At 45.1% G+C, this 13,227-nt stretch overlaps 1 protein-coding gene across 1 annotated transcript in view; it reads right to left on the minus strand.

Moving 5' to 3' along the window:
• The window catches only part of POLN (DNA polymerase nu), a 129,145-nt gene that overhangs the window by 32,457 nt on the left and 83,461 nt on the right, over positions 1-13,227 (minus strand). Inside the window, 2 exon segments of the mRNA XM_083151402.1 lie at positions 8,272-8,386; positions 12,477-12,554. Coding sequence (XP_083007528.1) covers positions 8,272-8,386; positions 12,477-12,554 — 193 coding nt within the window.

Raw genomic sequence — 13,227 nt, forward strand, 5'->3', positions numbered from 1 at the left:
CTATGTTGTCATCTTGAAAATTCATCCATTGGGTTATAAGGAACTGTTTAAAATTATCGGAGTTGTATAGATAGGTGGGGAACCTCCATACTCCTGGGCCTTTGTTTCCATTAGGAAGGGTAAGAGTAAGTGTTATGGGTGCGTGATCTGAAATTAATATAGGGTGGATGTCAGTATTTTGTACTTGGGTTATTAACTGATTTCCTATATAGAAGGCGTCTATACGGGACCAAGACTGATGCACTGCTGAATAGAAGGTGAAGGTTTTGTCTGTTGCATTAAGGAGTCGCCAAATATCTACCACCTGAAGAGTGGTCGTGAGGTTTTGAAATTGTCTCCAGATCTGTGGAGAGGAAGAGAGAGGCGTGGGCTGTCTGTCTACAGATGGAGTTTCTACTGCATTGAAATCGCCTGTTATTATCAGCGAGAAATTTGTCCGTTGTGCCAGAATCCCTATTATCTGTCCTAAAAATTCTTGGGGCAAAATGTTTGGGGCATATATGTTTACCAAGGTATATTTGGTTCCCCATATCTCTATATCTAAAATCAAATACCGACCGTTTGGGTCTGCTATTGTGTGCAATATCGTATAGTTAAGATTTTTGTTGAAAAGAATGGCTACACCTCTAATCTTTCTACAATAGTTGGCTGTTACACAGTCACTTAGCCAAGGTGCTCTAAGTGTAGCAATGGCATCGTTGGTCCAGTGCGTCTCCTGCAGGAAAATAACATCTGGGCGGAACCGTTTGAGATGGGTAACTACCCTTTTTCTTTTAACAGGTGAGTTCAGACCTCCAACATTCCATGACACAAATTTTAGTTTGTTATTTAACAGAGTACTAGAATTAATATCTAATGTTGCCATACTTATCCGATTCCAGCTCTGTCAGCGGCTTTTTTCACAATTGAATGGGAATGAAGCACGCCAGGCCCCGTCCCAGCTAGCGGGGAGCATGCATCCAATTTTCTATGGGTTTTCTGACCGCGGGGGGAGAAGGGGGGGGGGAGAGAGAGATCCAACACATATAACAGATAGAGAGTCACACAGTACCTTAACCACCTATTTCTACATTTTCCTCCTGACAAACATTTTGAGACAGGCATCACAAGAACATTGCGATGCATGTCTGAAACAATAACGAACATAAACAAGTACCAACAGTTTAGTATTATTTCAAAAGCTTATTGGAGGGAGCGCTACTCCTGAGATAGACATGTTTTCCTTAAATGTGAATATTGAAATACATGAGATCCAATTATTTGCTTTGGGTTACCATTTATCTATTGGGGGATCTATCACGATTTGCGTCAACACCAAAGTGAGTTTTTGCTGCTTTGGGATCTGTAAAAAATAGGGTATGGCCACCATCCTCAGCTCTGAGCTTAGCTGGGTATAATAGTGCAAATTTTACACTGTGATCATGTAGCCATTTACAAACCTCCGAGAAATCTTTTCTTTTTTGGGAAACTGCGGCTGAAAAGTCCTGAAATATCAAGACCTTGTAACCATCTACCTCCAATGAAGGTGTTTTTCTAAATGCCGAGAGGACTTTTTCCTTCATGCGGAAGTCTAAGTATTTTGCAATCACTGGCCTAGATCTGGCGTTTGCCATTGCCCTTTCTGGTCCTATCCGATGAACTCTCTCTATATGGGGTAATATTGTATCTGTTTGAATGTGTAGTGCTCTAGGGATGGTATGGGTGATAAGATCTGTTAGGGATTGACCGGACACTTGTTCCGGAATTCCTATGAATCTAAGATTACATCTTCTGGTGCGATTTTCTAAATCATCTATTTTTGCTAATAGAGCTTGGGTAGTGTCTGTGTGTGACCTCACATTTTGTTGTATGCCCTGAACCTGGTCCTCTACATCGCTGACTCTTTGTTCAACATGATTTATTCTTGTCGAATTAGAATCAATCTTTGCAAGGGCCGCATCAAAGGATGACTGAAGAGAGTCGAGTTTTTTGTCAAGCTGAGGCATCAGAATTTTTGAGAGTTCTTGTGCCATTTCTGAGATGGTTGAAGGACCGGGTAGGAGGTGATCAGAGGATGATGGGCCTTCGGGGCTGATGTGCTCTGAATCTACAGACGTAGGGGAGGGGGGAGATGGTTTCCCTTGGGCAGGCTTGTTTTTCCCCATATTGTTAACTCTTGAGTTTTGTGTTGACTTAACAGGGGTAGAACTACGGAGGTATTTGTCCATACCCAAGTGTGAACTCAATGTGATGTGTACACCAGATAGTATACTAACAGAATATTTTTACAGATTCACCAACACGTAAGGAGAGTAATGGGTATTGATGAGGTAACAATGTAGGAGCAGCGCTCACATATATTCTAAAACCTTACATTTGTAATGTCCAGTGTTGAAAAACCACCACTATGTGGTGATATTAGACAATGCTGTAGCAGCAACACAGATCGGAAGCTATTATAGCAGAATAAATGAAGGGCTGTGAACTGTTTCCCTCTTCTTCTTCTGCAATGTAGGGCGTTGAATGGTCTCAATGCAGCAGAACAGTCTGTGTAGTTAAATCCTAACAGAATATGTACAGGGATAATCTAAATACAGGTTGAAATATTAAGGATGGTCACCAGGGGGCGCTTGTGTACAGCTTTATCGCAATAACCTTAGAGTCCTTGATAGGTAATCTGCGAGGCAGATGTGCTTTTAGAGAATCTAAACGAGATCCTGCTGTACAAGAAATGTCTGTGATTCGGCTTAGGATACCACCATTAGGTGGAACACAATATACTGCAGTTATTATGTAGGTAGTTTGATAATAGTTAAAGTAGAGAGGTGTAGTTAGGTGAGTAGGTTTGAAGGAGATGCAGCAGGTAAAGTAGTGTGGGCAGGAGGGTATGGCAAAAAAGAAGGGGGGAGGGTGACACAGCAGGGAGGTAGGGAAGAAGTAAGGGGAGAAAGGTGTGTGGAGAATAAGTAGTTGTTAGTAAGGGGGGACAGTATTACAAACAAAGTTAGTACCGGGAGTTGATGCTGGGAGCAGTAGTGTCCGGTTGTCTTGGTCTCTCAGCTGTCACCAATTGTCTTGCCTCAGGATAAGGGGGTCCGATTGGCTTGGCCTCACCACTGCACTAGGTTTTTATGTCCTCAGGACTGCAGGCCAGAGATACCAAGGCGTTTCGTCGCTTCTTCCCCACCACTTCAGGCTAGCCCTCCTTTCTCTCCCCGCGTCCAGGCTCTTCTTTGTCCTCCCACCACGGGTCCCACCGTTTTGTCACCGGTGCTCTGTGAAGGGGAACCACACCGGGAGTCGGCCAGTGTCCGGCGCCTCGCAGGGATGCAATTTCCCACCGCAGACACGCTGTGGGAGCGGTCCGCGCAACAGCCTGTCCCGAGTTCCGGCGAGCAGGCAGGGGGTCTCTCACAGCCGCCCGCGCCTCTATGCTGAGGTAAGCGGACGCGCAGGCTCAAGCGGGCGGGCTCTCCCAGCCGCCGTCTGATCGCGCCGTGCCACTGGCTTCTTCGGCCGGGTCGGCGGCTCCGCAGTCAGTGGATGAGAGGGCGCTGAGTGTCAGATGGATCTTGCTGGAAGTCTCCGTCGATCTCCTGGACAGCAGGTGAGGAAGGAAAGCGGGCGGGCAGCAAGGCAAGGCAGACTAGCCCACCCCTTCGCCTCCGTTCAATTAGCGGGTGTTAGCGCCCGGCTGGGGGACAGCCCCGGCAGGTATACGAGTCCCCTGGATGTTTGTGGGGTTGAAGGTTTTATGTTGTCCCCAGCAGCGGCTGGTAGTAGGAACGCCACGCTAGGTTTCGCGCCCACAGTGTGGCGTGTAGGCCAGGTTCCACTTGTTGTGGATTGACTCCGGTGAAAATCTATTTCTCCAAGACCGAGAGAGGTATCCACCGATTCCTTGTTGTTTGAGCTGTCAGATGAAGCGGATAATATTTTCGGGTATTTAGTTGATCAGGTAGATGTATATGGATTAGATATCTTTCAGTCAGGAGAGCTGGTAAAAAGCGGCCATTCCAGATGCTCCGCCCACCGGAAGTCTGTAGTGGCATTTTTATAAACTCACAGCTGGTCAACCGCCAATAAATACTACTGCATGCACTTCTGCAAAACAGCCCTATAATCTTCAAGTGCCACTTTTACCCCTCCAGAATTCATAGTCTATTAAATATAAAACTGGGAAGACGATCCTATTTTGCGCTGTGCTGTGGTTGGGATATAATAAGGAAGAAGTACACGAGGAATAAACAGTGCCAGGTACAACAAAAACAATGAGAGGTATTCCATATGCAATATTTATTTATTATCAATTATTTATATAGCGCACACAGAGTATGTTACACATTCACATCAGTCCCTGCCTCCAGAGCTTACAATCTATATTCCCTTCCACATGTACATGCACACAGACATACTAGGGTTAATTTTGTTGGGAGCCAATTAACCTACCAGTATAATTTTGGATTGTGGGACGAAACCGGAGTACACCCACGCAAACACGGGGAGAATATACAAACTCTGTACAGTTAGGGCCATGGTGGGTAATCAAACCCATAACATCAGCGCTGTGAGATGGTAATTCTAACCCATATGCTGCTTTCACATTACAAACCTATCAACCTGTTTTTGTAAACGTTTCGTAAAACGGGTCTAAAGCCAGTTAAACCCCTTTCACATTGCATGTTGTAAGTGGTATTTTACCATTTCAATACCATTTTTGTACCATTCACATTCAACCCATTTCACCCATAGAAAACAGTGGATGTCATTTTAAATGGACATTTCTGGGACACAGGCTCACATACCTGTATGAGGTTTTTACAGCATAAAAAGAAGAGGGTGGGTAAAAATCAAGTCTCCTCTCTGCACAGAAGGTGGTCAACAGTCATTAGGTCGGCACTATTGGGTCGACATGCTAGAAGGTCGACAGGTGTCTAGATCAACATGGCAGAAGGTCGTCATGAGTCTAGGTCGACAGGGGACAAGGTTGACAGCTGTCTAGGTTGACACATGCGCTAGGTTGACATGGGTTAGGTCTACATGGGGTTTTTCACTGTTTTTTGAGCTATGTGCCAAAAAGCGGTATTTCATGCGCTACCATCCACCAGGGCATGGTGGGAGAATAAAAAACACTGTGCTCAAAGCATGGCGAGCGCAGCGAGCCATTTGAGGGGACGCGGTGCACTTAAAACAGTCTTCATGTCGACTGTGTCGACATTCGGGTATAAAAAACCAGTGAAAGACCCCATGTCGACCTTACCCACGTCAACCTAGACACCTGTCGACCTTGTCCCCTGTCGACCTAGACTCATGTCGACCTTCTGCCGTGTTGACCTACACACCTGTTGACCTTCCAGCATGTCGACCCAACAGGACTGTTGACCAAATGATCCCAACACCTGCACAGTATGCATTGGGTTAAAAAGTCTCCTCTCTGCTCTTTACTTCCTGCCTGTGCCTGGTGAGATCACAAGGGAGATAGCCTATCACCCTCTGTGACCTGCTCATGACTTGTAAATACCGTTTCAGAGCCATTCACACTACAAATTGATTGGCTCTGAAACGGGTAGGACACTGCTTTTAACCCGTTTTGAATTACAGGTATTTTAAAAACGGTAAATTCTCTCTGGACCTTTCACATTACAGCTAGAAATGTTTTAAAGCCATTTAAAATCGGCAATATACCGTGTTTTAGCTGTAATGTGAAAGGGGTAATAGTTGCCTACCCTCCTGCATTCTGCAGGAGACTCCCTGAAATAACAGCAATCTCCCTCTCTCCCTCATTAGTCTAGCAATCTCCCTCATGTCTCCTAGCGCACATTACACTGTTATTTCCTAGTTACCTCCCCTCCTGCATTCTGCAGGAGACTCCCTGAAATAACAGCAATCTCCCTCTCTCCCTCATTAGTCTAGCAATCTCCCTCATTTCACCTAGTACACATTACAGTGTTACATTTTTTGGGGGAAATAAATGAGAGACAGATACATTTACATTGAATCATCAGCACCATCTCCCAGCACTTTACCAAGTACAGTAGCTCTTACTAACTGCTTTGGGGCTCATCTACATTTGGATATAAGTCATTTTAAAAGATTCCTCTCAGATGTAGCAGTACAAACCCACGCTTCTAGGTGCCACGTTCACAATCTCTTTTCACAATCTCTCCATATATGGAACTAGACACGCCCTTTAAGTGGAGCATGTCCCCTCAATGGGGCGCTGTGCAAAATTCTATTACCAACTATAATCTCAATGAAAATAGTTTTCAAGTATGTTCGGGATGCAGTTTAAATCCTGGCGGTCGGGATCCCGGCGTTCAGAATCCCGACGCCGGAATCCTGACCGCCGAAATCCCGACAGCTTCTCCCTCCGTGGGTGTCCACGACACCCCTGGAGGGAGAATAAATTAGCGTGCCAAGCGTAGCGAGGCTCCGGGCCCGCTTTGTGGCGAGCGCAGCAAACCCGCAAGAGGGAGCAATCCACGTCCCCCCCTTGTTGGGATTTCGGCAGTCGGGATTTCATACTGAATCCGTATGTTCTAACCATTACACCGTCCATGCTGCCTGTCTAAAGTTTTTGTTAAACACCAGATAGAAGTCACAACGGTTGAGATTGCAACTTCTGCTTGGGCTCCCACTATCACTCCACAAATTTGTAGCTTTTTCGATTTATTTCTAAACACTTTTTGGTACTCTTTACCTAGCACGGCGCCCATCGCGACCATCGCGACCATCGCATGCACTAAAAAACGGGTGCGATGCGATGCCCGCGATGGCCGCGATTTCCCATAGGGACCAATGTTAAAAATCAGATTGGTCGCGATTTTAGCGTTAATTGGCTCAATGCCCGCGATTTTTACATAGGAATCAATGTTAAATGGGCCACAGAGCCCTAATAGTCCCCCTGAAGTGTGAAATGGCCCCCACAATTTTTAACGCCACCCCACGATCAACGTGAACCCGAAGCGTGGCGAGCGCAGCGAGCCCGCGAGGGGCGGCGGTACGCGTCCTCCGACCTTTTCATACCCCCACTATCCACGTCGGCGTGGAGTTGAGAATAGAATAGTGTGGCGAGCGCAGCGAGCCACCGAGCCCGAAGCGTGGCGAGCGCAGCGAGCCCCGCGAGGGGACGCGGATACCTTCACAGGTAAACGCGTCCCCTCGCGGGCTTCACAGGTGTCCGCGTCGCCACGGACACCTGTGAAGCCCGTGAGGGGACGCGTATAACTGTGAAGGTATCCGCGTCCCCTCGCGGGGCTCGCTGCGCTCGCCACACTATTCTATTCTCAACTCCACGCCGACGTGGATAGTGGGGGTATGAAAAGGTCGGAGGACGCGTACCGCCGCCCCTCGCGGGCTCGCTGCGCTCGCCACGATTCGGGTTCACGTTGATCGTGGGGTGGCGTTAAAAATTGTGGGGGCCATTTCACACTTCAGGGGGACTATTAGGGCTCTGTGGCCCATTTAACATTGATTCCTATGTAAAAATCGCGGGCATTGAGCCAATTAACGCTAAAATCGCGACCAATCTGACTTTTAACATTGATCCCTATGGGAAAATCGCGGGCATCACGGGCATCGCGTCGCACCCGTTTTTGATTTACCCGCGATGCCCGCGATGCCCGCGATTTTTTACCCCCGACGCCCGCGATTGTAATCGCGGGCGCCGTGCTAGGTAAAGAGTACCCACTTTTTATAGGCTGTTGACATGATTTGTTGCAAGGCGTGACAATATAGACACGGACCTCTCCCCCAGATTATAACTTTAAAATGGCACAGTAAAGTGGAGATAATCGGTCGTTACTGGTAAAGTTCAGACTGACAGCACTAAAACAAGCAGGTGTTCCCCCAACAAGTGTCATCACTAGGCAAGTGCCTCATGTGTATAATGGGAAATTCCCCACTGCATTCCCATGCTAGGGCAACATAGAATTAATTTTAAAAATGTTTTATTAATTTATGGCAGATACATTAAGCATGCTCGTGGCTACTTTTCATACCTCCCCTCCTGAACGTGGAGGGAATCCATGGAAAGAAGCGTTGGGTACAGACTGATGACACCATTGGCATCATAAAGTGTTGGTATGTTGATGCTAAATGGCATTATCGCATCCCTGAGGCAGGAACAAACATCCCTTTTTAGGAGAATTGCGTGCTCTATATAAAGGTCACAGCCTAGTGTGGAAGTCTATTGACCATTCTGGAAGAGGTGGCAACTATGCGAGTTTGAGAAGCTTTTCTACTTTCTCAATTATCAACTTTTCAAAAACGCTATTAAAATGTTTTACTCACCACTGAGAAGCCAGGCTTGTAAATATATCAATTGTTTCCATTTCATTAAATAGTTGTAAAAGTTCAGGATCAGAGGAAAAGTGAGCAAATTAACGAAGCTCTATTTGAGAGAAATCTAAAAGAAAAACAACTTTGTATAGCATGAATGTTCTAATAGATATGTAGACCAAAATCTCCCAACAAAAATAAGTGCATGTAAGGTATTCAAAAGTATAAATAATGGCATTTTTAAATAGCTCAGCATGGTGTACTCACAATGAGAAGAATGCAGTGAATTAGAATGCACAGGCAAAAGTCTCTCTCTTGTGGGCAGATATATATTACACCGATTAACAGAGCCAATGTGTATAAGGTACAATGCTCTAATGCAGTGGTTCCCAAACTGTGTGCCTAGGCACCCTGGGGTGCCTCAGGACACTTGCAGGGGTGCCTTGGGTTGGTGGACCCGGATCAATTCATATTATTTATGGTCAATGTAACAGGCAAAACCAGTGCTTGTGGCTGCCAATCATAATATATGTGGACAAACAGAAGCAAATTCTGTCCCTCACCAGATAACTGTGACATATAAACACAATGCACTTATTTAATATATTTTTTCTGAATTTCTCGATAAGAAGCATTTGGCCTAGGGGTGCCTTGAAAATACTTTGATGTTCTAGGGTGCCGTGATTCAAAAAAGTTTGGGAACCACTGGTCTAATGTAATATAAGGAATTAATATGTTAGATGGATCAATAAAAAACCAGAAAGGTTACAGAATCTCATACAATACTATTTTTTTTTTTAAGTATTTCAGGCTTATATATTAGTTTAACACAATGTTTGATTCTCATTAGGGACCTTATTCTGGTCCACACGCAATGCTGCAAATTTTGCAGCGTTGCGTATGGACTAAACGCCCCCCCCCCCCCCCCCCCCCCCCCCCCCCCATGGCTGCGAATGGATGATCTACATAATCATCCAGTAACAGCCTTGGGTGTGGGGGTGAAATCATTCAGTTAGAGACATCAAGTAATTTCTCCAGTGTGACGGTGTCTCCGACCTGCGAGTGCCCTGTGCGGAAAGAAGGCAGCAGCTGACATCCGCTTACGTCAGCTGCCCACCCCCGCACCACCGGCCCTTTACCATGGGAACGCCCAGCCGTCCCCCTCCCGCAGTGCTAGGTGCGGGCGGTGCGGCGAACATGTAGTTTGCCGTGCCTGCTCGCACCCTGCTTCTGCACATGCGCAGAAATGCATCTGCACATGCGCAGACGCAAAGCATCGGTCCCTTGTGCGAAGGCGTGGGGGACCGAACCAAGTAGAATAACCCCCTAGGTGCGAATGTGCAGGTAGCAGCCAGTTGGATTCTCTGGTTGGCAATATTGTTGCCAAATTTATGTCAGTGTGTGAGCTGCACTATAAACTCAATCTAGACACCTACATGTGAGCAGGAGTGTGCACCAGGGCAGTAATGTTACCATTATGTCGACTTAGTGGAGAGCAGGGAAGATGGATTGAGGACTAGCACTGTAATTGCGCTAAGTACACCACCAAGGAAGCTTTTCATAGTTGGAACTACCACAAAATAGTGAGAACACATTTTGGGATTTATGCAGAATTATAGCTTTGGCTGCAGGTGAATTCTTGAAGAACACTGTTCTATTGGGGTAATGTCTAAATGTCAGTATATAATAAGCTGTTCGGCAGTGCCATAGAAGGACACTAATGCTCCATGGCCCTGCCTCGCCAATACCTGCACATGTGATGCCATGACATATTGAAGAGGGGATTGGGACCAGAAAATGGAGCACTTGGAACATTCTTGGATGTGTCAGGCTCCTTTGCAGGCAAGTATGACAATGCCGCCCCCTTGGCGTTGTGAACAAATAGTGCAAACAAATAATGTTTAAGTTGAGCGCAACCCTCTTAAATAGATGTTCAATAAACAATCAATATAATGAAAATTGATTTATTGTGACAGGCAAATAAACAAAAGACAAAAAATAAAGATGATAAAGATACTTCCAACAAAATAATGGAAGGACTGCTTAATTTTCCATAGGTTGTTCACAGAATAGACTCTCCGCTAGCCTCCAAACTTTCAAGCGTTCCCTGAAAACTCACCTCTTCAGGCAAGCCTATCATATTTAAGTTCTACATGCATAACCCTCCGAGGCACTTATGTATTATATAGCTTCCCTTCTGGACTTGTAACTTGTTGGGACTGCTATGCTATTACTGGTGCCTGTCCTTGTGTTTCCCTCCTATATCCCTATAGATTGTAAGCTTGCAGCAGGGCCCTCCTACCTCCATGTCTGTCTGTTGTTACCCAGTTTGTTTTATCACTGTTTACTATTGTAAAGCGCAACGGAATCTGTTGCGCTATATAAGAAACTGCAAATAAATAAATAAATAAATAAGACTTTATCTCACCATGTGTTTGGATTGTGGTGGGCTAAACGTCAAATGAAGATCTGCAGCACCACCGCAGATGGCTTGATAAGGTATGAGACCTCAGGTATAAAGTGCTGGTGCGTCCATAAAGTGCCCAGTGGCCTTTCCAAAGTGCAAAGTGTAAAATGCACAGGCAAAAAGGAATATGTGTCCAAAAAGTAGCTGCAACGCGTTTCGGAGATACCAAAGTCTCCTTTTTCAAGCTGAGTGTGGACACATATGCAGCGGAATCTCCTTTTAAACCCACTTCCTGGGTCCAAAAATTCCTATCAGCCAGTGAGACCTCCATGATTTTCGCGGGCCGGAAGTGACATGCGTTCCACACGGCACTTCCGGTTGCGTTCCACCAGCCGGTTTGTCACTTCCGCTGCCGGTTTTGTGAACAAATGCAAGTGACACCTCTGGTCCCCAGGAGGTGACATTACCACCTAAACCTGAATGTGAGTCATCATTAATTATACAATTATTGAAAATGTTAAAATTCAGATGCAAAGCAGAATCCTGCTTATTTATTATCAGCTATGTCAAGGGATTGTCAAGGGTGCTGATTAAAAGGTACACATTTTGGTAGAAACACATATTTTATCAACTAGAACTCTGTGTTCTTATTACTGCACCGCTCCTGTAAGCATTAAAGACATGGCAAGCTGTTGTTTTAACTTCCTGCAAGATGTAGTGATCGCCCACAGCCTTGTTATATACAAATCTGCTTGTTTTTAGTGGGTAGAGGGTATTGTGAAGTGGTCAAACTGTTTACCACATAATTGCCTACTTTTGAAAACTAGTTTAAGGTAGATTATAGTTGGTAGTATAATTTTGCAAAGTGCCCCATTGAAGGGTGCGTGTCATGTGCCAACCAAAGGGTGTGTCTAGTTCCATATATGGAGAGATTGTGAAAAAAGATTGTGAACGTGGCACCTAGAAGCGTGGGTGTGTACTGCTACATCTGAGAGGAATCTTTTATAATGACTTATATCCAAATGTAGATGAGCCCCAAAGTAGTTAGTAAGAGATACTATACTTGGTAAAGTGCTGGGAAATGGTGCTGATGATTCAATGTAACTGTATCTATCTCTCATTCCTTTTTCCCCAAATATGTAACAGTGTAATGTGGGCTAGGTGTAATGAGGGAGATTGCTAGACTAATGAGGGAGAGAGGGAGATTGCTGCTATTTCAGGGAGTCTCTTGGAGGAGGGTAGGCAACTATGGTTTACCATGGAACTGGATGTTCTTACTCGCTGTTATCTCCTGAGGAAATTCAACTTTGCTAAACGTAATGCTCTGCAGAATGCAGGAGGGGAGGTAACTATGATGTACCAGTGTAATGTGGGCTAGGTGACATGAGGGAGATTGCTAGACTAATGAGGGAGAGAGGGAGATTGCTGCTATTTCAGGGAGTCTCTTGGAGGAGGGTAGGCAACTATGGTTTACCATGGAACTGGATGTTCTTACTCGCTGTTATCTCTTGAGCAAATTCAAATTTGCTAAACGTAATGCTCTGCATTTCTATATGAGAGTGGTGCACCTCTGGGTAGCGGGTGTCAAAATGTGTGTTTAGTCAAATATGTATTTTCTCCAAAGCTTATGGATAAAGATATAGGGTGCACACTCTATATATAAACAGCTGAAAGTTCCAGATAAGGGTCTTAAAACTCTGTGGTGCATAGGCTCATAGGCTATAATGGCAAAAGTCGTCTGAAGGATCTGGTACATTTGACAATTAAGAGACAGAACAATTGTGGTAAAATGATACAAACGGTGACTTACCTGCTGCAAGGAACGTGTGACCTTTAGCAGATATAAACATGGATCTTGGATTAATTGTCACAATTTCTTTGGCTTGACCTGTTATACAGAATGTATAGAAATACATATGTAGTAGTAAAAGAGTTTCCTCGTTGTGATTACATATTAGCATTCTCACCAGAGCTATTCAGCAGACTTCCATAAATGACCCACACAACAATGGGCTGATGATGAATATCCAAATATTATAAAACTTTTGGGGGGTATCCTATTAGCAGCAGTGATTCACCGGTGCTAAAATGTTCGGTCAGGGCTATCCTGTTAGCCCCTATACCGGCATCCTTTTTCCCAATAACCGTTTTATTGTTTATTTGCTTTGCGTACCTCCAGGGATTATGCTCTGAAGCCTATTATCCCCAATAAACCGCAACCATGGCCCACAATAATACATGTGATCAGGAAATTATCCACAATCAAATATGTTTTCGCTGATAAAAATGGCCGCTAATTGGATACCGCAAAAATGGCCATTGGTCATTAATTGCAAAATCCAGCCACACTATTTTATTCTACCACCCAGCCGTAGTGGATGGTAGGCCTGTTGCCTCAAACAAAAAAAAAGTGAAAAACTGATGTCGACCTTTTGACTGTCGGCATTGCCATTGTCGACGTAATGCTTGTGTCAACCTTCCAACCCTGTCGACCATAGCCATGTCAACCTATTTCAGTTGTTCCCTAAGCCCTGTTGACCGTCAGTGGTGGACCCAATGCA

The sequence above is a fragment of the Crinia signifera genome, chromosome 1 (genome assembly GCF_055691185.1).
Source record: "Crinia signifera chromosome 1, ASM5569118v1, whole genome shotgun sequence".
Lineage (NCBI taxonomy): Eukaryota > Metazoa > Chordata > Amphibia > Anura > Myobatrachidae > Crinia > Crinia signifera.